The sequence below is a fragment of the Cygnus olor genome, chromosome 2 (assembly GCF_009769625.2).
Source record: "Cygnus olor isolate bCygOlo1 chromosome 2, bCygOlo1.pri.v2, whole genome shotgun sequence".
NCBI classification, from domain to species: Eukaryota; Metazoa; Chordata; class Aves; order Anseriformes; family Anatidae; genus Cygnus; species Cygnus olor.
The window spans coordinates 96,171,087-96,197,547 of NC_049170.1; the positions used below are offsets into that span (position 1 = coordinate 96,171,087).

At 37.5% G+C, this 26,461-nt stretch overlaps 1 protein-coding gene across 1 annotated transcript in view; it reads right to left on the bottom strand.

The window, feature by feature from the left end:
• The window catches only part of LOC121066050 (dynein heavy chain 5, axonemal-like), a 149,051-nt gene that overhangs the window by 42,335 nt on the left and 80,255 nt on the right, over nucleotides 1-26,461 (bottom strand). The window contains 11 exon segments of the mRNA XM_040549372.1: nucleotides 1,182-1,364; nucleotides 1,617-1,772; nucleotides 4,723-4,917; nucleotides 9,158-9,334; nucleotides 11,065-11,283; nucleotides 17,958-18,125; nucleotides 20,778-20,993; nucleotides 21,349-21,629; nucleotides 22,064-22,728; nucleotides 25,240-25,394; nucleotides 26,191-26,433. Coding sequence (XP_040405306.1) covers nucleotides 1,182-1,364; nucleotides 1,617-1,772; nucleotides 4,723-4,917; nucleotides 9,158-9,334; nucleotides 11,065-11,283; nucleotides 17,958-18,125; nucleotides 20,778-20,993; nucleotides 21,349-21,629; nucleotides 22,064-22,728; nucleotides 25,240-25,394; nucleotides 26,191-26,433 — 2,658 coding nt within the window.

Sequence of the window (26,461 nt, forward strand, 5' to 3'; positions counted from 1 at the left end):
AGTTTGGGCATAGCAATGACTTTCTCACCTCTGGTTGGGACCATCAGGCTGAAGGAAGGGCTCTTAGACTTGTCTGTATGTCAGAAAATGCTTGTATGAACAAAAGGGAAAGATGTTGGCTGGAGAAAGTGTCAGCACCACTAAAGCACGCTGTCTAGAACATGCTCTTGCGAAGTGGAAGGAGGAGGAATGAATTCCCTTAGGTGGGGAACAGCTCTCACATAAGCAAGCCTAGCTGTGTTATTTACTGAAAGCAGCAGCTCTGCTAACCTATACCTTAATCTTTGTTACTTTCCTCACAAAAGTGCAGTTATGAAATGTTCCATTTGAAATAAATAAGCCATTCAATTTGCTACGAAATGCAACTTCTTTGCTTTCACTTTAATGAGAAAAGAAACAAATATTTCATTTTAGTGTAATTGAACAATACAATTTATTGGTTGACTGCCACAGTATAAAAAAAATAAAAGATTAAAAAACTTGTCCCCAGTGCCTGTAATGAATTGACTTCTAAGTTTTTGGATAACTAGGCTGTTAAATTAGATCACACAAAAAGAAGTAAGAACAATTTAAGAATAGGAATCACATTATTTTGGAGGATGGATGTCTCAGATTTTGTATTTTGAAATAAAACTTCTGAGAAACACCTGGGAGATTTTCTTCCTCACATTTGCTTACAAAAAATCAATGGAAATTTTAGTAGGAGCAGGGTCAAGTCAGTGCTGAAGACTCCTTAAAAATTTCATATCTCCTTGCACACTAGACCATGGCTGGCAAAAGAAGTATGAGTTCATAAGCATTTTTTCATCTAATTCAAATTAAGTTTAAAAAAAGAATTCAGAAATAAAAGAGTTTTCTGACTGAACAAGGAGCATTTGCTATACATAAAGGAATAAAGATGCTTCATATATGTCATGTATATGCCTGTGGTGCATTATTAATGGATAATTTTCTTTTTTCTCTTTCCAAGGCCAGATCTTAAAACAACTGTTTGTTGAGGTCTCCCCATTCCATTAAAAAACAGCTCCACATTGTCCTTCAGCAAAAACACAGAAAAATAAACTTACATGCGCATTTTTGTTCTTGCATTTGATTTCAGCCAAGACATAAAATATATCTATTCACGGTGCGAATACTGAACAATTCTTCCCTCTAAACAAATATTGCAAATTACTAGATACCTGTTTTTCCGTGAGGATGACACGGCCAAGGAGCTGATCTTCCAACCCTTTCATAGTAACAGTAAAGTCAATCACTGTTGTTCTTGCACTAATTTCTGGAGTATATGCAGGATTAGCCAATTTTGTTGTCATATAAAGGGTAAACCCCTTCATCACATCCACCTCTTTGTCACCTACTTTCACCTGAAAATAAAAAAAAAATGACTCAATTTTCAAAAGTAATTTCATCCAGTGAAAAATAGATAAGATCTTTTTTAAAAAAATTTATTTACACTTTTAAAACTTTCTGCTTAAGGGGAGCAAACAAGAAAACTCAGTAGTTCATTGCTGATCTTTTTAAGTATTGCAGAAGTGTGAATCTCTACATCATCCAGACTATCAGATACGGCATCTGTCCTACTGTCTTTTTACTTTCATGTTCACAATTCATCTTACTTTGTGTGATGAACCAGATTTTATGAAGTTCTTTTCCAGGATGTTATCTAGAGCAGGATCAAGTTCCTCTCCAACATCTTCTATTAACAAAGGTCGGCCAAGGGACAGGCTGTCTTCTATATGACTTCTGAAGAACTTGTGGTTCATAGCTGTAACCTAGGAAGGTTGGTTCACAATATAGCATGCATTTGCAAGCACAAAGAAAACAGTACAAAATGTGTTGCAGTATTCAGAAAGAATATTCCTCCTGGGATATCTACACAAATGATTACATTCTAGGGAGCAATACTTGCCTCTTCTGAAATGAATGGAAGTTTTGCTTTAAGCTTAACAGAACACAGGATCATACTTGCTGTTTTTCTTCACTGTTGCCTGTATATTTAGTTATCAGTCTATCTAATTACTGTAGTGTCTGAATACCTTTAAAGTATTAATGGATTTATGTTCAAAACACTAATGTGAAGCAGGTAAATACTTATAGGGTTCAGTCAGGAACCAATCATACAATCTCGTATCAGATATTGAATTTCCAATAAAGTTTCTATTTCACAATATCAAGTCTTAAAGTTACTAAAAATCACATAGGTTCTTTATCATTTATTTATATTTAATAATTGTAAGATATACCTTTGAGATGAGTACTGGATAGTCTTTCCAAACATCTGTTATACCATGATTTTTTAATATTTTTTTTTAACCAGAAAACAAGCTAGGATAGACATGCTTTTTAAAATAAAGTACCTGTCTTGAAGGGAATACTCTTTGAAAAAGGTATAATTACAATATCTAGAGGCAAATTACATGGGTTTAAAACAGTGTATTATTTAAAAATTAGTTCTATATTCCACCACTATGCACTTTTAGCTTTGTTGTAACATAGGCATACTTGTTTCAACCAAAACAGTGCAATTTTAGTCCAAATGAAACTGAGGGATGAAGTTAGTGTCTGACTGACCAGGAATATAACCCTAACAAGACCACAGCAAAATACAATATGCCAGATATATAGGCATAATTAGTGTCTGACTGACCAGGAATATAACCCTAACAAGACCACAGCAAAATACAATATGCCAGATGTATAGGCATAATCTAAACACTTGGATATTTAGATTCTTGACATAACCCTGCTCCTCCTGGACTTTACAGGGGGAGAATTCAGATTCTTCCAACACAGCTGAAACAAGATGTCTAAAAGCTCATTGCTGACTGAATTTTCATCAAAAAAACTTCCTCTGTATCTAGAGGTTGCACGTGTGTGTATTCAAAGTCACAAATTTTGAGAGTACCCTTCAGGACTCACAGATTTCATAGGCCGTATACTTGTGCATAGTGACCACAAGGCAAGCCTGGTAGACACTATTCTGTTACCATCACCTATAGTGTACAAAAAGTATGAATAGGGGAAAGAAGAAATCTGCCAGTCTTTGCATTGGTGAATACGCAATTACTGGACCAGAAAACGGAGGCTCAATGTCCATAAGTGTGTGCCAGCAAGTGGCTACAGCAGCCACCTGGAAGGTAGGCAAAACAAACTCAGTGTCACTTTAGGGAGGGAACTGAAGTTGCAGCTTGAAGGACGCTTTAAACTTCTGGGGGAAAAGGTACAACATGGTAGAAAGAGTCGGTACAGGTCTCTAACTCAGGGAGAGTTACTGTTGCCTCTCCTGCCCTAAGCTTGGCAGCTCTCTGAAATCCTGAGTAGGAGATGCAAGTCTCGAGAGCAGTGGAATAAGAGATACATCATTCTGTCTATTATTTCCTGTTGGGAAATAATATTCACGTGAGCTTTTCTTGACCTAGTTTTTGGGGGCCAAAGTAAGGTCTAGTGTAATTTAGAGGAAGCCATGTAATCTACCATAAGACAATAGGTTTCACGCAGTTACAAACTGCCTGAATCATTTTGTGACTAAAATTCTCATGTTTTAGGAGAGCTTTTTTTTTTTCATATTTTTAATAAAGACATCTATTTTTTCAAGATCTTTGAATACTCTCTATTATTTTTTCTCTCTTCTCAGGTAATACTTCCTGTTGCTAGCTATGTTTCTATACCGTTTTGTGAGCATGTTCTATCTACCAGAAAATGCATTTAATGCGGGATTGAATGCTGGGCCTTTCTTAAGGGTGGTAGAAAATATAAGTATAGGCCCAGCCATGGAAGGTTAAAGATTTAACTCATGACATCACCATGATGTAAACAGCTCTCTGGATATTCCCGTTCTTACCATCTTTCTCATTTTTTTCCTTATCCACCACTCTCATTTTGAGTACAGGTAGTATACCAGGGTATTCGCGTGATAATCTACAGTTATAGGAAAGATTTTATACTTTAACAACTAAGTCTTCAGTATCATGCTTGATCTGGTCTGAAAATATATTATATTTCTAGATCTTTATCATGATCCATCTTATCTTTATTGGCATAATAAAGTGTGGAGGGTAGGCTGATTGTAAGGAAAAAAAAAAAAGTTTTGAATAAAATAGAAGACAGAGATCCCAAGCAGGATGCACTGCTAGACAGAAACTGAGAAAGGTGGACAAAATAAGCAATACATATTTTTATCACATGCATGTAGTCATCGAGATGCAGCTGAAATTTGGACTCTGTGTTTGATATGCCTCAAATATCACCAGATTTTCATTCTGCCTCAGGCTGCCATGGTCCTTTTCTAATTCCTCCCTTTTTCTTTTCCCTATTGTCATCTGAAAATGCTCACCCTAAAGTGTTATACCCATGTGGCATTGATTGTTTGATACTCTCTGGTCTTAGTTTTGCAAGTCATTTACTTTTCCCCTATATTTCTCTTTCTCTATGAAAAGTAATTTAAAAAATAATCATAAAAATACATATTACATAAGAGATAATACCAATTTTCTCCTGAAACTATCTCTCTGGGAAACAACAAAGCAGTACAAGTTATTTCACCCTGATACAGATAGGTCACAGATTTTGCATCAGTCTTATTTTAATTTCTGTCTAGCTGTATACCAGAAACATCAGATTCAAATTATCGTAACACATGGGCAAAGTAAGATGGAAAAATAGTTTGCATTGCTAACTGTGACATGAAAGAACAGACACAAAAATTTTAAATGAAGTATTTACCTGGAGTCCATTATTCTTTTCCTTACTTTTAATCCAGATCTTTCCTTGACCTTGTGGATCAATCAGCAAAGGATATCTAGATGCTTTGGTGACAATGATGCCATTCTGAATTGAAAGGTCATCATTTGGAAGACCCTGGAGGTTCCATTCACCAACAGTAGCATTGTCAACAAGCATACCAGTAAGATTCAGGTCCTAACAGAAAATACGCAATGACAAAATTACTAGCAGTTACAGGAGGAAAACTAAAACGTTGGACGGAAGGCTTGCATTCTTATTCTGATCACAAGGCATGGTAGAATGTATTTGGTAGTTACTGTTTATCTTTCCTTTCTTCAAAGATCAGTGACTAAACCTTTGAAGTGGGGTAATAGTGAAAGTGAATTCTGTTCAAGCTTTGAGGGTCTATTAATTCTTAAAAGACATGAATGGCACCAAAGAAAGGGACCAATAGCATTGGAGAAACTCTGAAGCCAGTTCCATATCTAATGACAAGTTCATTTTGGTGTTGGCAAACTCTTTTCTTGCTAGGCCGAAGGCCTAGGAAGGCTTGTCTCTGTCAGAAGAGCTTCATACTGCCATAAAGTTGTAAAGCGCCTTCCAGCCATGTGCATGAGTATGGGATGGCTTGTGGGTGGACGGAGAGGAGAAAGAGGATATATGTTATGGACCAATAACCATGGGCTATCATGGAAAGTTATTGTTGCTATGGTCAGAACTCTTCCCAGCTCATGTATTTTCCTAAAGTTTGATTGCCCCTGATGACCAACCTGCTTTATTTTATTCACTAGGAACAGTGACTGGCCTGTCAGGAATGTGTATGTGAGGAAAACAGTGCCTAAAATCATAAGTCAAGCTCTTTAAAATAAAAAAAAAATAAAAAATAAAAAATAAATAATAATAATAATAATATTTGTGAGTTTAAAAAGAATAAAATTGAATGATTTTTATTTGCTCCTTTCACTTTTCACTCAAGAATTCTAATTTTTTAACCCTTCTCTACAAACATGTCTAAAAAGAAACAAAAAGCCTGGGAATCACATAATTTAGCAGCTGATGCCTAAGACAAGATTTCAAATATTGTAAGACTTGTGATAATCACAAGTTAGTAATATCTATGGTTACAAGACTCAAAAGGTTTTTTACCTCTTTGATTTTTTTTTCTCTTATTATTGAAGAATTTGAATTAAGGAGCACAAGCCATTTTCAGAAGACAGAAACTTTAAGAATCCAGTTTCCAGTTGTGAAAAAGACAGTAGAGGATTTAATAGCCAGAATTTTCAGCAATCAGAACCTAAAGCCATATAAGCCATATTTAGTTCCTAAAGCAGATGAGTAGGGTCCAAAAAGCTTTCATTTTCTTTTTAATTATTATTATTTTTTTTTTTTTTTTACTGCAGGAGGAAGTTTCAGACTCTGAAACTTATTTAAACGCCTAACTACAAAGACAGATAGCTAATTTTAAACAGCTCTCTAAATTGTTATGCCTAAATGACTCATACACCCACAACCAGTTAGTCTGTGACAAAGTAAGGCAGATGTCAAGCCTTTTGCTTGAACTGCAAAGCTGCTTTCTTTCCTGTGGTGTGAAGTACCAAGAGAAGCCCATCTGCTGCTTTTTGTGAGTACTTAATTCACTGAAAAAAAAAAAAATGAAAACACTCTTCCATACACTGTCACTGAAATCATAGTCCTGTCCTTAACAACAGCTATCTAAACAGAATGGTAATTACGGTTTGAAACACGTTAATTATGACATTCTGTATCTAGTCTGTCTATATGAGAAAAGCAGATACATTAGCAGCACAGAAACAATCAAAAAGTATTCCTCAAATTTTGAAGGCCGCAGCTTAGTGGTAATGCAGTCAGAACATCTTCACAGAGGCAAAAATTCAGTTTGTTCTTTCTTTCTCTGTAAGGATATTTTACATCCAAGTTCTCATCCTTAAATGGCAAGAATCTTGACAGATATTCCCCAAGGTAAGTAGCTTTTAAGAACATTATGTACAGCGTTTAAGAAAGAGCTTCCTTGGGATAAATGTATGTAGGGGAACTCCCATACCACGCTGGTGAAGAATGTTGCCTGAGACTGCACTGTTACTAGTACTTTATTAATAAATCCATCCAGGCCTTACATACTACTTTTTCATCAGGAGCTCTCAGAAAGCTTTGCTGGGTAGGTCAGAATCATTAATCTTCATACATCATACTATATACTGGGCTGGGCTGTGAGGTTCACTCTGCCAAGTCAAGGTCAATCACTGTTAAGAGAAGCACTATCCACTGTGTTTTCAGTGTCAAATCCCCCAAGAACCTGAAAAGAAGATGCAACAGAAATAGGGATCTACCTTCAACTTTTTCACAATGATGGAGCCATGTGTGTACACATGTTGCTCACTTATTCCCAGCAATTTCCAGCAGCACCTGCTCTTTCAAAAGTTTTGAAAGCTGAGGACAGAAGCCTTTTGGGCTCAATGCCTCCATTGCTGTACTTAGAGTAGAAGAGATTCCCTGAACTATTTCTCGCCCTTCACTGCTGGAGAAAATGTACACAGGAATTGAGAAAACCAAGTGGAAGGGGACAGAGATTATTCAGAAACACAGTTTCGATTAGTATGGTTAAAATTCTTTCTTCCACATGAATCTATCTTCCAGTTCTGAGGAAGAATATTAGACAGACCTCCTCAAAGTCATGGAGTAGGAACAAGGCTAGTGCAAATATATGTACCAGAAGAACTGCCAGATCTTGCACTCTTGGGACAGATGGTGGGCAAAGGAAAGAACAAGGTTCATGTAAAGGAACCTGTCCTGTATCATAGTCCCTTCACAGAGGTTGCTCACTTCATTAAAGGTAGTACATGATGTGTTCAGGGAACTGAAGCTGCATGGTGGGACATCACCTCAGATGCATTTTAGGGCACCACTGCCCACACAGACTTCAGCCAGTTGAGGAGCAGCTGTAATAAACTCACAGAGAACAGCCTTACTGGTGACAAATCTACATGGATTAAACAGTTGGAGAATGCTGAAATGGCAAAACCAAGCTTTTAAAAATGCAGTGGTATTTATTTTTTTTCCTGTTTTTAACTTAATCATTTCAACAAGACATTTCAAATTAAACTGAATTAAATGGTGTGGGGAGACAGCAGAGGGTGTGACAGAAAGGCATTAATTGCTAACACATGGGTGTGCAGAGGTAATATTTCCTGATTCAAAACTTATAATAGTCTGTGCTATAACTGGGTGTAAGAGTATTTTTTACGTCAATCAAGAGCTATACTTATATATATATATATAATATATATATACTTATATATATATATATATACTTTAGCTATACTAAAACTAAAAGTGAAGTGCGAAGCTTGAAAAAAGAAAAAACTATGTTTTCATTTTACAGATATTTTTCTAGCAAATTAGATTATTAAAATGTTGTACTTAAGAAAGCCTAAATGAAAATAATGGAACTTTCTATTTCTATTAGTTTGTTGTGCTTATGATTTTACATATTAAGAACAGTATGTTAAAGAATTTCTGATGTAGTCTGTCAGTAATATGAAATATATGAAAAAAACCTTTCATCCAAATTACCCTTTCTATTTTAAATTCACAGTTCAGAGTGAAAAATGGACATCTAGAGAGAGAACAGATTTTTAGTGGCAGCACATCAGATTGTAGGTGGTAGAAGGGGAAAAAGTATAAATCTTGCTGGGCCCCTGGAACTTGGTTGGAGTGTAACTCCCAGCCAGATGAGAAGCTGCAGACCAATCTCTCCACCTCTGTACCATCCTATGGGCCTAACATGGCAGGCTGCATGGAAAATTCTATGGGCACAGCAATACCAGTTGTGGGGTGATATTCTCAAACAAATATTCACAAATTATTCATTATAAGGTGATGACTTAAAACACTGAGGGAGATAGGTATAACTGGTGTTTTCTTCCATATAATTATTTTCTACTTTCAGTAAATGCTAGATGTAGCTGATTTGCTTTCCTTTATGACTGAAATCATGGACACAACATAGTATTTGTGAAAAACACCAACTATAGGGGAAAAATCTGACTACTTGATGGAACCCCTTATATTAAGGTAAATCTCTTCTAACCTGGTACATTTGTCCTCATTTCCCATGTTATGCAATTTTCTTCAAGGGCATCACAGCTCAGGTACGCTCTCTATCTTAGATTTGGCAGAGCCTTGTCCTATGTACTAATCTTGTGATGCATGAAAGAATAAAGAGGATTTTAAAACACATTTTTTAGAAGCTCAGTTGTCAACTGTACAGAATTTTTATTTACTAAAAAAAATGATGGAATATGACAGCCAGTAAATAAATAATCTTTCAATTAAGTATTCTTATGGAATGGATTGCTCTTAACATTATTTCTCTCCAAGGTAAAGAATAAAGTTAGAACAAAGCATGAACACATACATTACTGTATGGAATCTTGTTGTTGTTCATCTCTTTCTTCCACAACTGGAGCAGCAAATTCCTGTATTCCTGATTGAAAGGTCCAGAGTAAGAAAGAAATCCAGTGGCCAGAAGGACATTCCCCACTAAATTAGTGATTTGATTTTGAAAGTTTTTGCTGCTTTCTGTCCAACGAAGCTGTATGTAAAAGTATTATAAAAAAGTTAGACTAACCGGACACAAACCTAACATAAAGATCTAATCTAAGAATCTCTTTCTTTCTTTCTGGTAAATAACTGTTCTTTGAGCCTTGAGTATTTTTGTCTTTAATCCTTTTCAGAAGTAGAAGTCTTCTTGAAAGAGATGACAGCCTCCTAAGTGGGGCATAAGCATCTCTGCCAACAGGCTGGCCAAAATGGTAAGGAGGGTTTTAAAGGAGGAATGAAGACGAGGGAGACGATGACCAACAATAATGTGAGGAACTGGAGGTTTGCCAAGTTGGCAAACAAAATGTGTGGAGTGGTGTCTATAGTAGGGACCTAGTAATCAATAAAACAGGGCTGAGGGAGGACCACCTGAAGCAATGTCCGCACAAACAAGGAACTGCCTACCAGACAGAACTATAGGATAGCTTTCATACTGTTTCTGGGAAATTAGCACAGCTAGGCACCTCTCTGAAATGTTTGCACACTGATGTGCACAGCATGCAGAATAAACACAAGGAATTGGAGGTATGCACACAGCTTCAGAGTCATGATCTCGTGATGATCATGGGGACATGGTGGTCGCTTTGAGCAGGGAGTTAGGATTAGATGATCTTTGGAGGTCCCTTCCAATCTCAATTATTCCATGACTGTTACTATCTGAATACTATTTTTGAGCTTTGCTTATTCATTTCTCCACAGTTTTCTATTCCCTTCCAATCACTCTGCACGCAATCTTGGTCAGGACCTGCACACTTTAAACTGAGAAAATACACATATAACCAGTGCCATTTTTGCCCAAGGCTCCAAGTGCTATATATAGTCTCTTATTGTTTTCTCTGAATTTTCAAAAGTAGAATGAAATAACAGCTCTTACAAAACCTTTTAGCACAAAGCTTCAGAAAACCCACAGTAAGGCGCTCTAACTCCTGTTTTGGTGTTGATCTATAGATTTAGAAGTTCACTGAAAAATATGCCAAAGCATCTAACATTTTTGACTAACACAGTTTGAAGCACATCTATGCAAACAAACACTGATGTCCAGGCCTTACAGGATTCAATGGATGAAGTCAAAGCTCTCACCAGTTTTGACTGTGTGTGATTGCAAGCGAGGATTTATCAAAGGAAATAATCAGCCAATAAAAAAAGACTATCCTGCTTCTTCTGGAAACCCTCAGGTTCCATTAGAAGCTGAAGACAGAAAAATGTGCATACTTTCCAACTTTCATACTGAAAACTTCAAGCTCAGTGCAGAGGATAATGATTAGCCCATAATTCTGCGAAAGGTTCCAGTAGCAATCTGAACTTAAAATATAATTCAGAAAATTAGTCAAGCTTCAAATTGCTATTCTTGAATACTTGGTGAGAAAAAGAGAGTAATCCTTCTTATGAATATTTTAGGGCAATTATTTAGGTTAAACCTAATTCCTCTTACTAATGCTAAGAGGAATTTGGCTCCCTGTCTTTAAATTTGAACTTTATCCCAATATGAGTCGCATGATATGACATAAAACATTATACATAAGAATTCAGTTAACACAAGAAATTTTTTTACTTTGATAGATAGAAGGATTTTAAAAAAAATAATAACTAAAATAAAGTGCTATATGATATGAAGATATCACCTTGCCTTGAATTTCTAGAGCACTACTAATGATGATTACGGAGTATTCTCAAAACTAGCACCAACTCTGTTCTGGAATCCTACTCATAATGTGCCAGTACCTTTTCTCCACCTAATCCTTCTATCAGAGCTGTGGCATTGTTCATCTTCCTTCTGCAAGCCTCAGCATCGTCGAGTAAGGCCTGCTTCTCTTTCATAGCAGTATCATACATGGCTTGTACTTGATCCAGTTCCATCTGCTTCTCATCCAGCTGATTTTGTGCGTTATTCAGTTCAGTTTGAGCAGCTGCAAGTCTTCCCTCTTGTAAGGCTAGATTTGCCTACAAGCATTTTGAAGTAAAGGGTAGTTAATACCTATTATTTGGCAAGAGCAAATGACATTTGTCTAGTGGCACATACTGTATGGGTATTTTTAAAAATAATACATGCTCAACATGACAGCAGTTTTTTCCTTTTTATTATTATTCAAGGCAATCTTATAATATTTTAATAATATTTTCAGAACGATCCATTAATCACACAATGATTAATGATTTGTAATCACAATAAACTTGAAATAGCTGTATACTAGATATATGAGGCAATGCATACAATATTTTCTGTGATATTTTCTCAGTGTAGAAGAAAATTAAGATTGTGCCTCATGGACTATAAAATAGTAATAATGATAATGGAAACTACTCTTCTTCTCTCTCTTCCCATCAATTACTTCTACAATAAAAACATAACAAACACATTTTTTGCTCCTCAGGAAACTAAAGCTTTAGAAACATTTCTTATGTCTCTATGAAAATTTGAATGATGAGTTGCCAGTCATTTAAATTTGGCATCTTCGTTTCTGTATGCCTAACAGAAAAAAAATAAAAAAATAAAATAAAAAGGTAACCAGAATGTGTTTCCAAATAGATGTTTGCAAAGGCTTAGAAATTGACATAATTCTTATGAAATTCACTCTTACACATAAACACTGTTTCCATTTGCTCTGAATATTTAAAACACTTGTTTAAATGTCATGTATCTTATTACTAGGTTTCCTGCTCTAAGAGTTATGAAGATGAAAACCAAGAATCTGTAAAAATGTTTTACTACAAATATGAAACTTGATGCTCATATTACATCACAGCAGAAGAGGAACAGAACAAGGAATGTACGGGATGACTCTTAGTAAACAGTATAACTTTGGGTTGTTTTTTGACATTGTATCTTGACTAAACAGATACATTTAATTCTTATCAAAATATGCTAAATCAGATTTTCCAAATCTTCTTGCTTTGGATAAGAAGAAAATAGAAAAAGAGAGGAGCCAAGATCACATTTTGAGATTTAGTGACACTGAAAAAAATGGAGCATGGAATCTGGTGGATTTCAAAAGGCAGGTCTACAAGGAAGGAATTAGAGAAGCATATCTGCAGTAACCAGCACAGCAGTACCACTTCAGGAGTTACATTTCCAGAGAACAGCATTGTCAGCAAAAATATCTTTTCCTGTAGCCACTGTGTCTGTTGACAGATCCTAGAGATAAGCAAATATTTTATAACGGAGATAAGCCAGCAAAATGGCCACTCAAAAATTATCCATAATATAAGGAGGCTAAAATATTTTTATTCTACTGTTTGTCAAAGAGCACATTAAATAGCATCTCCTAGAGATAAACACTGTTAAACCAGCAGACCAGTGAGTCTTGTTAAGACCCAGCTAAGCAGATTTCAGAACCACCGATGTTATTTTTTTTAATGAATCTGGAACTCCCAGGAAAAGCTTAAACACTACAGGAGTTCTGAGCAGGTGATGCAGTGTTCCTCTGCAGTGTTCCTCCCCAGCACAGGATGACATAGGGGGTGAGGTGAGAGAGGGAGAGACAGTCCAGTGTCCTTTCTGGATGTCAGTAAGAAAGGCCCGACAACTAACGTTTTAATAGGGCAATGTCTCAATAAGACAGCAATAAAAAGAGGAATATAGATAGTGGGCAAATCTTACATCCCTTCAGACACTGCGCACCCCATGTTTGTGCAGCATTGGATGGAGCCTGGATGGATTTTCCCATGGCATGTTGTGCAGAGCAGATCCTGTCCATGGAGAAAAAAAAACTCTCTTCTGGTCATTCAAGCTATCACATACTCCTCTTCTTATTGTCTTATTAAAGCAGTTACCTTATTAAGCCATTTGTTGTTGGGCTTTTCTTACTGAGATCCAGAATATCCCTCTTTCTGCCACCTAACCTCCCCCTCCCCTGGTGCAGAATACCCTCTCTTATCTGTGAAAGCCACGGATGGGAGTAAAACAAAGTTATGACACCTTGTTTCACCCCCAGCTCACAAATGGCGAGGTGAACAGGGAACAAGATCCTTGGAGAGCTGGGAAGAACAGCTGAGGCAGAACAGCTGGAAAAATAGGGAACTCACACCTGGCTGTGCAGATTCATATTTCAGCTTGGCATTTATCACAGCTGCACGTGAGCCCAAAAGAAAAGAATGGCCATGTGAATTCCCAGTACATAAGAGCAATAGTGCCTCGTAAATACAAAAAGCCAGATCTCCATACAGCAATAAACCACCCAGAAAAATGCAAAAGACAGATAAAACAGACTTCCCAGTTCTTAAAAGCTCCTAAAAGGCTTTCAGCCTTGAAGATGTTGGCACAATGAAAAAAATACTTCAGATGAGTACAAAAAAAATCTATTGCACTTCAACATGAAAAAATCCCCGAATTAGTTACTTAAGACTTTAAAGGGATCTCTAGCAGATTACTTATTATAAGAAATAATGTTATAGACAATTTAACTAAGGTTTTCAGCCAATTTTAGGGTAATCATCCCAAAGTAGTAATACATATTGGTATAGGTTTGATTTGTAAGTTCCTTACTCATATGTGATGAATAATGGTTGGTTGTACAAGAACGAATGGCAGCATACAGGAGTGACCAACCTACGTGATTCCCCAAGGCAGAGAGACTACTCGCCCCAGTTCACGCTGTGGAATCATCACTATTTGCTCCCTCCCTGCCTTTCTTTCCAACTCAGTTTTTGAAAATTACATGGGTATAAACATGGCTTTTGTATAGACATCACTAGTAGGTTGGCTGCTTGCTGCGCAGTTTTGCCACAAGAGCAGAAGGCAAGTTTTGCTGCCAAGGAGAATCTTCTGAGCAAGGAGGCTATTACAGTCACAAGCAGCTTCTCACAAAGGTTTTCAGCCAATTAGTGGAGGGAACGAAATGTGTCTCCCAACCACAAAGAACCACTGTGGCCTTTCTAATTTTAGTGGCATTGCTACGTGAACAAGCTTCACCTCCCTGCATCTCCCTGAGTCACACAGCAAAGCAATGATTCAAAATTTGTTCCAGTTGGATGCAGTGTGAAAGCCTGAATAAATGGATTTTATGTGAATGAATCATGAGGATGCGAGACATGAGATCCACACTGTGGACAAGGGAGCTACATTAGAACACTCCTAGGGTTGTGTTAGAGCTGCAGCTTCAGCCTTTTCTTGCCATTGGCATTGTGGGGAACCACACAAAACCCCTCACGTCTGCTCCAGCGAGTGCCTCCATCCACTCTGCCTCTGTTTACACAGTACAAGTATTGAGACAGTACCTGTGCCAACAAGAGGCACAGACTGAACTCCAGGATGCCTTCAGAGAGGACTTCATAGCAGGTGGTGAGATTATCTTGCCGCTCTTAAACTTTTTTGCATTCCACATAAAAACAGGAAAAATAAACAAGTAATTACTATCTACAGCTATACTATTAAATTAAACATGCCCAATACCTCTCTCTGGCACTGAGGTTTACAAGAGTAAAACAGCTCAGGTTGAACTCTTCCAGCCTATTAAACAGCACATTGCATGCAAACGGCCTTGTGAAAATGGTTCTTCGAAAGGTGCCCAGAGACTGCTGAAAAAGTACTGCCTCGCCAAGGCCAAATTCACACTAGGGATCATTAAAACAATTTAACGATGAAGATGATCACAATCCAGTGTCTAGAAAATTCAGTAGCACTGTTTAATTTATTAGTATTGACATAGCCTTAAGTTCCTCATTGATTCACTGCAAACTCAGTTTTGCAAAAACACTGAGTATATCTGGTCCTGATCCAAGAAAGCATTTAAATAAAAATGTCGTCCTCAATGAAAAACCTCACATCTTTAAATGCTATCCCCTCTCATGAATGGAGTGCCTAGACCAACCCCTGATTGCTGTGAAGTGCAACTGATACTTAGTAAATTCAGGAAACGTTACTGGAAGTGCTCTGTGGATGTGCTGGGTGACCATCTTTGGTTTGTTGCATCCTTGTTTTTGCAGTCCTTTCCTGGGCACGTGGCATCTGACTGACACCTCTTCATGGAAATGCAATCTCAAGCTGCTCCTGACCCAGGTCATCGAAGATTTTTCACCTAGACACCCCACTGGTTTTGTATCACCTTTCTCAGAGCCTCAGTATCATCAGAAGGTTGGATTCATAGGGAAACGTTAAGCAAGCACATACACAGGTTTTGCAGATATTCCAAGGCCCATGTTTTCACATCACCAATCTCAAAAATGTATTACATATATGTAGGTATACATATATACATAGGTACACATGCAGACAGATCCATGCAGAATGACACTAACAAAATCTTGGTCTTAATTTCTTTGCTATCCGCAACCATTCTTTGGGATTAAAACAACCTCTGAAAGGCATGGAGATCATGCCTCTTTTCTGCTTTTCACAGCCTATAATAGCTGTTGAAAGATTCTTAGTTTTTTCTTTCCACAGTCACATGTCCTGGCTCTGATCTGTTTTGCTAGGTGATCTACTCCTCCCCTTCACTCCCATGGTGTAAATGCTTTCCTTCCACAGTTATTGTGGGCCTTGAACCCAGACACAAATGCTTGTCTTCCTGCCTGGTAGGCATCGCCTTGACCAGGACACTCTTATTTCCATGGATGACCCTCAAATTTTGATACTCCTTTGCTGTTACCTCATCCTGAGGTGAAATGCCACTTATTGACTCCTGTGGGTTTTAGTTCAGCATGGAGACAAGCAAAAGGAGAAAAGGCAATAGAGTCACATATTTAAAACAGCGCTTGATATGGACAACCCTCTGTATCAAACAGAATTTATAAACTACAGACAAACTTCCCTTGATCATCATAACAGCCTAAGGAAATCTTAATTAAAATCATTGGAGACATCTCCAAGGGAAATTATATCCTTATACACAGTATTTTAATTGGAGGCTCGCAGAATCACAGCTAAAGCCAGGGCCTCTTCATTCTGCTGCTATGTTTTTCAACTAATAAATAGCAGATGGTGTTTCTGTATTACCAGGTTAATCCAGCAGGCTTGCTTAGTAGATAACAAACTAGAAAAGAACAGCTCATGGTTATGTTGAAGGTTTATAGGAAAGCAGTACACACATGCTGAATGCTGTATGATAAACCATCCTCCACTGCATTTCCAGGCAACATTTGTTTGTACTTGCTGTACTCAACTCTCACTTGTGATCCTTAGGCTGCAGACCGCATATCTAAAGAATGTAGGTATCCATTCCTAGCAACGAATTCATCTTTACACTTTGCACACCATACTTACTAAGATATAAGTCATCATTAGTCACTTTTCACAACTTGTCACATGTAAGATTAATGAGGCACTGTGTCTCATTTAAGATGCAATTAAAAATATATTGGATGGAGTTGAAGGGGGTTTGTCTCCTAGAACAGCTGTTAAGATAAAGCAGCTTAATTCACTCAGTAAACCTGCTTTTAATACCGGATGATGTACCCTGTGGTAGTCCTTTATGCTATCTAATTGTACATTTATTTTCAATTATTTTCTTAGTATCACTCCATTGCTTGCCCCAACATCTCCTTTAAACATCTCCTCGCTCTTATCATCTCCAGTTTTAAAATAATTGTGACTATTGCCATACCTGACAATAGGCATTATTTTGCCAAGAAATGCATGCTTAGCTTTTTACCACCTCCAGCGTGACAAAATGTAAATACTTGAATATAAAATTAAATGTATATGTAACCTTAAATCATGTATAATCAACTAAAAACCACAAGAGCACTTCTGCAGCTTTTACAGAGTTACATCAGAGTATTAGTCCACTATCTTCCCTAGGTCTTTTGTCTTTTATAGCTCTCAACAGATGCCTTTCAAATTCTGTTTTCATTAGAGAACATCCCATTATTTGAACGTTGCTACTCACATACAACAGAAATACAGTCTTCTCTACCAGTAACTTGAATAAAAAATATCATGCTTTTAATGAATTCAAATTAGATCTATTCAGATGTACTAAAAGAATACGTGAAGAGTTTTGAATATAGAATCGACAGACTGACTTATACGAAAGGAGGCTAAGCATAACTACAGTGAAAACTTAACCAACTGGTATCTATTTCTTTAGAAAAGAGCACTAAAATCACCTGCAGAAGCAAAGATTATAAACCACCATATTCGAAGCTATTTTATTTTTTAAATATGCTCATAAATGAAACATTTCCAAGACAATAAAACTATCTTTAGCAGTGCAGCTGATCACATTCTATTGTATTACTGTGAAAATTTCACTGTTCCAACAGAATTCTATGCCAGGTGACTACTTACTTTATTATATATACAATCACTTGTAGCAATTGACACACAAAACTTTTCTTAGAGTGCTGAATTCCTGCTAAATTCACTAAAGAATACTTCTGCACCAAGAAAGGTCTCTCCTCTCCCAGATTCTACCAAGACCATGATGACCATACTCTTTCCCAGGTCCGTAAAATGGAGGGAAAATTCTCTTGAAACAGCAATGCCTGGCACCAAGGCCGAGAGCAAATACACAATCAGTATCTCTCACTTGCCAATAGCCAGGTTGTATAAAGAATCTGTGCACTAAATGCTCCCATTGAAATGTAAATCATTATCTTTTTTATTCAAAATAATGTTACATTTTTTCTCCTCAACCATAGTGATCCCTCAGAAAAATGAAACAAATAATATGACATACCTTAAGAGGAAGGACTTCTTTATTAATACCATAGAAGTAAGCCATTGCTTGTGTCCATGAGCAAAGACCTGCTACATTTCCACACACTTTTTTAGCAGTCTCCAGATTATAATCCTCCATATCCAAATAAGGCTCTAAAAGCTCCACAGTTTCTCCTGTAATTGAGTCCTAGTCAATGGAAAGGAAGAATTATTTTTAAATGCATTTTAGAATAAAGTCTGCTTCACAGAAACATTTTTATTTTTAAAAACATGATGCCACCACTTCTTACAGAAGAACAAAACATTTTTCATGAACAAAACACAGCTGTTGCCTTTTGCTTTCATAAAGGACAGATTAGTTGGTGTAGGGTTTTTTTGTGTGTGTGTGAAATGTAGTAAAAAATAGCTCCAACTTCCAGGTTGACTAGAGTTTACATTTAATATCCATATCTGACCCACAAGATTTGCAGACATTACTCACACTGGCTGCTCCATGACAACTTAAACTAAGCTATTCCCACTAGAGCTCTGTACCTTCTTTTCTCTCCCCCTCAACATCAAGATATGTTCTTGCCACATCTTTAATGCCATCACCAGTGCCCAGTGAACTAGATTAGAAGCTAATATGACAGGAATCCAAGCCAGCAAACCAGGGATCAGTTTTCTTCTAGGTTATTTCCCTAAACCAGCTCACCATGGCATTAGACATCAGCATGAACACAACTGAGGTAGTCCAACATGAAGCTTGGGGAAGGGAAAAGGTGAAACTCTAAGGCACTGACTTCACTTCATTTAAACTACCCATTTCCTTAGCTGTAACTGTGACTTCTTTCAGCTGTTCACTTATTTATTCTAATCTCAGATTCTTTTCTCCCACCACAATCTGTTGAAAATACGAAAAGCCAGATTTTTTATGATGGTGGTTAATTTATAATTACACAAGTATCAGAAGAAAATGGAATTCATCTCCTTAAGCAATGTAGAGAGTAGAAGAGCTTATACAGAGCAACAATGGTTGCTTAACAACAGAAGCATTAAGAATCTTCCTTTTATAGGCAATGTTTTAACATGCTTTTTTAATAAAAATCATCCCCCATTCATAGTGTTGAGCAATGTTTTGCTCTTTTCCTGGAGATATGTATCAGAAAGGACAGGCTTGTGTTTGTCTACTAGCTACTATAATAATAACTAGCTACTATAATAATAACGAAGACATTCATTACATTACTCTTAAAATCACATATGGCAATGCTTTCACTGTGAGTATTTTTATTCTCCTATTCAAAATTACCATTTAGCAAGCTGACAAGGGTGAAGCAAAGACCAATCAGAAGTGGCCTAAATTTCTGTTCAAGAGTTTGAAAAATGTCATGCTTTTCCTTTTCAGTAATGAATTTTAAACCCAAGGAGTTATTTCATCCACTGATCTTCCTTGCATAAAAAATAATAATTAGGAAATAGCAGAAGTCTCACCAAAAAAAGCAAGCAGTGTAATCTGCTCAGAACTCCAGACTCGATAGCCCTCCTTCTCATATATACTCAATCTTAGAAACAAGAAATGAGGCAGGAGGGCTGCATGCGAAGTACCTCATCAGAGACAGAAATAGTCTGGTGTTCCTCGCCACATTCATCAATATCACTTCCTGCAAGAACTCAGCCCCAGGAGACTGTTCAAACTCTTCTGAGTAAAGTTTAGTGTGTTGCAAACTACTAGCAGGAACACATACAGTATAAATAAGTGCCAAAACTGGAAACCTCCTGAAGGAGTAAGCTTGAGTAAGGAGTGTGTAATTAGTCCCCATTATCTTTAAACTAATTTCCTCCACGTACTTGGTGAAGATACCACTCAGAAAAGTGGCCATATTGACAGCCCCAGGAAGACACTGTCTACAGAGGCAGTGCAAGTTTCCTCATGCTGCCTTGCCAATATGGCTCACAGGGAGAAACAGCTCCTGGGGATAGTGAGAATCATGGTTGCAAGCCTCATCTGCACAACAAAAACATCCCAGTAGCTTAGAAAAGACATCAGCAAAATGCACAGCTGAAGCTCATTCACGAAACAGTGCACAAATAATAGAGTTTTCCTCAATGTTGCAGAAACCAGAGGTTTTCCCAAAAACCTGCTCAGTTTTCCGGATTTTAGAGTTGGGCCATGATTTTGCCATCCCATAGCCCAGCCCTGGTCTTTTTCTGGACTAGCTATAAACGACATCTTTCTTCTCCTCCCTGAAGAGAAATTCACCTTGCACCACAGTCCACTGAATCTTAATGTAAACGGGGCAGGTTTCTGTCCCAACAGAAGTAAAAATCTGTATTTTTCTTACAGTTGATCGTTCTGCATTCTACTAAAATAGCCCCAAAAGTTCCCAGATATCTCAGTATTTTTCCTAACAGGATTTTCATTCTCTTCCATATTACTTCCTAGCTCCTCATCGAACAATTCTGAAGATGGCATGCAAGCAGGTCTAGTAGCAGTGAAGATGGTGAGACAACTGTGTTTCAACAGTGAGTTCTTTTTAGGAAAATTCCTACTGAAGAGCAAGAAAACTGCCTGAATAAAGATACGATTGAGCTCAGGATTAGATGCAGTGTTTGGGATGTTTGTGTCTGCCATTGAAACTGTGTGACCCAGGAAAAAGATTACGGAAATAAGGAACCATGAAAATGAAGAAGAATACAGTCACACAGTTATCTGCAACTGTAGGTACATAATACCTAATGTGTTTCAGACTACCTGTTTCAGTTCCTGTAGATGATAGAGCACATATGATATGAGGACACTTTCACATGATCTCTAAAGATTGTTATAGGAGTAATAATGCTACTAACATCTTCTTACCTTCTGAAAACTAAGCAACATGCTAAGAAATCCTGAATTATTCATTAGCTTCAGAGCCTCAGTCCATGATGGCTTCACACCTGGGCGCTCTTGATCAGGTGTTACTGTGTCTATTTTTCTTTGGAATAAAAGTAGCACACAATCCATAATTCGCATTATCAAGTGAGGAGGTTTACCCAGTTTGCGAACAGTCGCAATGTCAGAAGGTTTTATTGTCTGAAAAATTAGGGAACAAAATAATAATTTATTTAAGCCATCACGTGACGGTAGAGAAAGATGTTTGGGGGGACTACATATTTAATACAACTGCTGCAGTTTTGCAGGTCCCCCAGAAGCAGTACTGCAGAAAGCTAGCACCACTAAATGACCCACTTTATTACCTGATAGTAGAGGAGATACTGCTCATCATACCTCTCCACTGCCTCAGTTTTTAGGCTTTATCTACAAGGATTAGCAGGTCACTGCTAGTCCTTTCACTTTATTTTAGTTTTTCAAATCAGAAGCACAAACCACAATATTCCACGAACAGCAATAGCTAACTAAATGTACATTCAAAATATTCAATTCTGACCTGCAGGGCTGCCTCTGCTTCTTCCAATGCAGGTCTTGCAGCTTCAAGTTTCTCTTCTGCTGCTGCTTTATCAATGGCAATGTCATCCACAATGGCCTGAGCTTTGTCTTTTACCTTTTGCACTTGCATTTTCACCTTTTCGGCAGCTTGGGCTTTCATTGTTACTTCCAATAAAACTTCATCAGCTTTTCTTGAAGCCACAGCTAAATCTTTCTCCTTCATCACCAGCTCTTTGGAGAGCTGATTTACTGAAATTTCAGCTTCCATCAGTTTTGCAAGACCTGTGTAGAATAAACTCTATTTTAGTAATATGAAGACATGAGAGAGAAACCTCAGTGATCTAGATACTTAAAATACGTCACTCAGATTCATATTTAGGAACCCCAGTGAGTGATCCCATTTGTTGAACACCAAAATTAAGCAGGGATAATTTTTATTCACTATTTAAAACAATTTGTTTTTCATTTTATGGGTAAAAGTCTTCAGTATCTGTTACTTGATCATTTGTTTAAATTCAGGAGGAAATTCTTCACTCAGAGAGTGGTGAGGCACTGGAATAGATTGCTCAGAGAAGTTACGGATGCCACACATCCACAACTTGAAAGTGAGCTCACAATTTAAACCCATAAGCTAACTCTCTATGTATGTAAGAATCTACACTTTTACATTCTTTTATTCAAACTCTTCTCAACTGAAAAAAAAATATTTACAGTACCTGTTCTCATACGTTCAGACAAACTTCCAACATTGGCAAATTTATCTTCATAAATAGTTTTGTAGCCTCCAATGAAGGACAGGTAAGATTTTGGAGTCACAAATGTTCGGCGCCTGTATCGTTCAAAGTATTCAACACATTTTTCAGCTACAATATCTTGAAATGTTCCCATGGTGTTAACAACACTTTGTTTCACTTCATCTGTGCACTCGATATGGTAGGAAACTAAAAAATGCTGTGCAACTGCTACAAGAGCATCTTTAGGCCAGCACTGGAACCAGTCCATGGTACAGCCTGAAATCAGACCTGGAAATTTGAGTGCATGAGTTCTGAATTTTTCCCCAACAGGAGAAAAGCAAAGAACCACATGTAAGTTATTTCGAACTCGAGTAAGAAAGTAATCATAAAGATTTTCACCAGTGGGAGTACGCTTTGGGTATTCCTTCTTCATTGCTGGTATCAAGTCTTGCGTGATTTCACCTATTTCATCTCGTGCAAAAAGATTCGAGACTTCGCCTGAAGCCAAAACATTGTTCATGTACTCAAGAAAAGATTCATCTCTGATTTCGTTGTCTGTGAATATAAAGACAATGCCCTTTCCTTTTTGCCCAGCAGTGCGGTACAAGATTTTCAGATCATCCATGAGGTTACTGGTGGCATATGTTCTGAGGTAGAAAAGGATTAAAGAAAGAACAAAAATGAAAGATTATTCTAGGAAATATCTATCATCTGGCTCAGTTTACTTAGGCAAGATAAAAGTCTACATATGATATTAATACTGTATCTCCTGCTTTCATTTTTCAGGTTTCTTTCTTAAATATTTTCCCAAAGTAAATGATCAGTTCCATAAATCATGGGAGATGAGCTGAAATCAACAGAATAAGATGCTGGGAAAAAAAAGATGGTAAGAGTAATACTATGTTTAATGTATGCATGATATTGCTTTGCATCTCTACAATTTGTAGACTGAAGCTCTTTATTAGAACTGAAGGTTAGTGTGGCTGGATTAAGTTGTCAAGTATGCTCTGCTGCCTGTAGCCATTACATAAATACAGCTGTATTATCTTTTGAAGATATTCAGATCAAGTTAAATGAAGTCACTAAGAGACAAGAATAACCACCACTGAAGTTTTTACTGTGCTATTTGGTTTAACTGAAATCAAAGGATATGTTTGAACATTATCACTTGAGCTGATAAACTCCACTGTGAATGGAAACCATGACTGGTTCATTCATTATGCCTCTTGTAGCTGGCGCATACATATATGTATGATTCTGATAAAAGTCCATGCAAATTCAGCTACAGTTTTCAGATTATGCAGTATCAGATGAAGCAAAGTCAGGCTACTAAAATGGCAGATTTTGTCCATTGTGTACTTAGACTATTACATTGCTGAATTTAGGAAGCTGGTTTTTTTGAAAAGTTTCCTATTTCCAAGAGTCTCTTCAAAGCCACGAGTAATACTTGCAATACATACAACCCATTACTCAGTGTTAGAAAACAACACTGTTTTGAAATTAAATATGCCATACAGAAAGTCTCCCAGCACTCTTGCAGCTCCATCTTAACACTGATCTATAAATACCCCTAATGCAAGCACTGCAGAACTTGTACAACAATCTAACTGTTCAGTTTGCAAGTGTCAGCTACGGTTATTACAGTGATTTGTGGTATTCTGATAAGAACATGAATTTCTCCACTGAGTCAGAACAGCAGCCCATCTAGCTCAATACTCGTAGCGCTGTCAACGAGAAATGCTACTTGGAGAGAATACGAGCCAGCATCCACTCTTCGCTGCCCGTTCCTTTCCTCCCCTCCCCACTCCATGTTTACAGCCATTGTATCAGGAACATTAGGAATGTCCATCTTGTCCTTTCAGTATCCATTTTTAAACCTGCTTCCTCCACAGCCTCCTGTGGCAATGTACAAAAGATGACTATTTACTTTGTAAATACATGCCTTCAGCTACTTGCTTTTAGCCCACCTCTAGATAGCTTCAGCAAATGAACCTTTTCTAACCTATTCTGTGACTCTAGGCTTTTTTTCTTTCCCTCCTTTATTTTGTTCTTTCCTCCTGCCTCTGGGACACAGAAAGAGGCCTTGATATGTCTTTCTTTCTCTTTCCCCTCAGCAGAAACCTCATAAAAATGTTCAAAGACCTGATACATCTCTCTCAGGAAGATTTTTCAGTGGTGTAGAGTAGATTTCAGAGTCAAAACACACTGACAACCCTGTAAACCCTATGCCAAAAGATAAACAGGTGGAAGGCAGTAGTTACTCCCAGTCACTTCAGAAAGGTTTAAATGAACACCTTCCAGACAATTAAGTGACAATGCTGACAAAGCACTGCAGAGATCTCTTACAGTGCTCTTGTCAGGAATGACAGGGGCTGTTTCAAAACAACATGCAGAGAATAAAGACAGAAAACAAGCAAACTCTATTATACAGGGTTCTAATTAAGAATAAATAAATAAATAAATAAATAAGTGCCCCTCTTTCTTCCCCAGTTTCTACAAATTACTAAATTCCAGTACTACCCACTATTAAGCTGTTGGTAATGCTTGTGATCATACTTTCTGGGAACATAAGCATCTACAGTGAAAGTCACTATTTCCCCCAGTCATCAGTATTTGGTCACCACAGTCAATACACCAGTATATTATTTCCGTGTTATCTTTAGTGCGAAATGGGAAAACTTAAACAGAGGAAGAAAGCGTCTCAGAAAGAGCAGTCAGGCATTGGAACGGGTTGCCCAGGGAAGTGGTGGAGTCACCGTCCCTGGGGGTGTTCAAGGAAAAGTTGGACCTGGTGCTTAGGAACATTGTTTAGGTGCTTAGGGACATTGGTAGTAGGGTGATGGTTGGACCAGATGATCTTGAAGGTCTCTTCCAACCTTAATGATTCTGTGATTCTATGATAATTTAGTGGGACTTCACAAGGATCCATTACAGACTCAAATGCTGAAGAAAAGAAAGACTTCTTGTCAATGGTACAAAGGTAGAAAAATAAAGACCCAGGATCTGTCATCTACAGATTGGGCATTTGCATAGGTGCTTTTGGTTGAAAATGTAGTTTACAAGGAGGGATCAAATGTTTGACAGGTTTGCATTGCTTTAAGTTGCTTGTTTGCAGTTCATTTCTATAGCAAATGTCTATGTACACTGCATTGTGTTACCTTGTTAAAGTAATCTGAAAGCTCTCGTAACCAGCAATATATGACGCTAGTCTGGTCAGACTCTGTTTTCCAGATCCACCCACACCCACCAACAATGCATTTCCTTGTGGAGTACGAATAATCCGTGATATTTTAATTAAGTGGGTGATTGCATCCTGTGTATTGAGAGGAAAAAAAGTGATGAACAGCCATAAAAATAATATTCATCTAGGAAACATCACTGAGCAACTGCTTTTCAACAGCTAGAGGCCTTCCCTGGAGCCTATGCCAAAGACTCACTCTTATACTCATCAAAATCAACAAGAGATTTCCCCTTGCCTTCAGTGACCAGCAGACCTAGCCCAAGAGAAATGTCCCTGTATCAAACTCATGTGACACAATGTCCTATGCAGTATCTGTACTAAGCAGAGCTGAGTGCATGCCTCTTTAGCGGACTGAAGGAAAACTAGAAAGGAAGAGGATTAACATCATCCTCCAACCTTTTAGCTGAGCTATTTATAGTCTCTCCAAGTAGGTTGCCAAAAGTACAATACAAGTACACTACAGAAATTTCTTATTCAACTGTTGTATTTATCTTAGCGAACTAAGTCTAAAGATGAAAAAAAAAAGAAGCATGCATCAAGAGACCTTTGAGGAGGTAACTTCTAGAGATGCCAGATGACATTCACAATGTGCACTGTAGAAACAAATGAGTTATGTTTTGGATTATGCAAGGCAGGAGAAAGAAAAGATGGAGAACTGCAAAGAGATGGAATAATTCATGGGAGCAAGGGCAGTTGGGAGACAGAAGCATGGCTTTATAAATCTTATTTGTAAGCATCACTGGAAACAGGGCTCACAATTCTGAGCTATCTCCAAATATAATCTGATGGAAAAAATATAAGAGCCATACATCAGTAAGGGCTAAAGACCAGGTGGGTTTTGTATCAATATAATTAGAGGCACTAATACCTTGAAAAATACTAAATCCATCTTTGATCCTCTGATGGTCTCATTGTACTGTTGCATGAACATTTGCAGTCTTTCAGCCAAATAATCCAAAGATGGGATAGGCTCATAAATTTTAGGGGCCTTCAAATCTATATCATCAGGTTCATCTCCAGTAGCTTCAGGGGCATCACGCAAAAAATCCGCGAAGTATAATTCTGTGGATCCATCTTCAAATAGATTTTGGCCGTGTTCTGCAGCAGCAATCTACAACAATACATTAAGGATTGCTTTA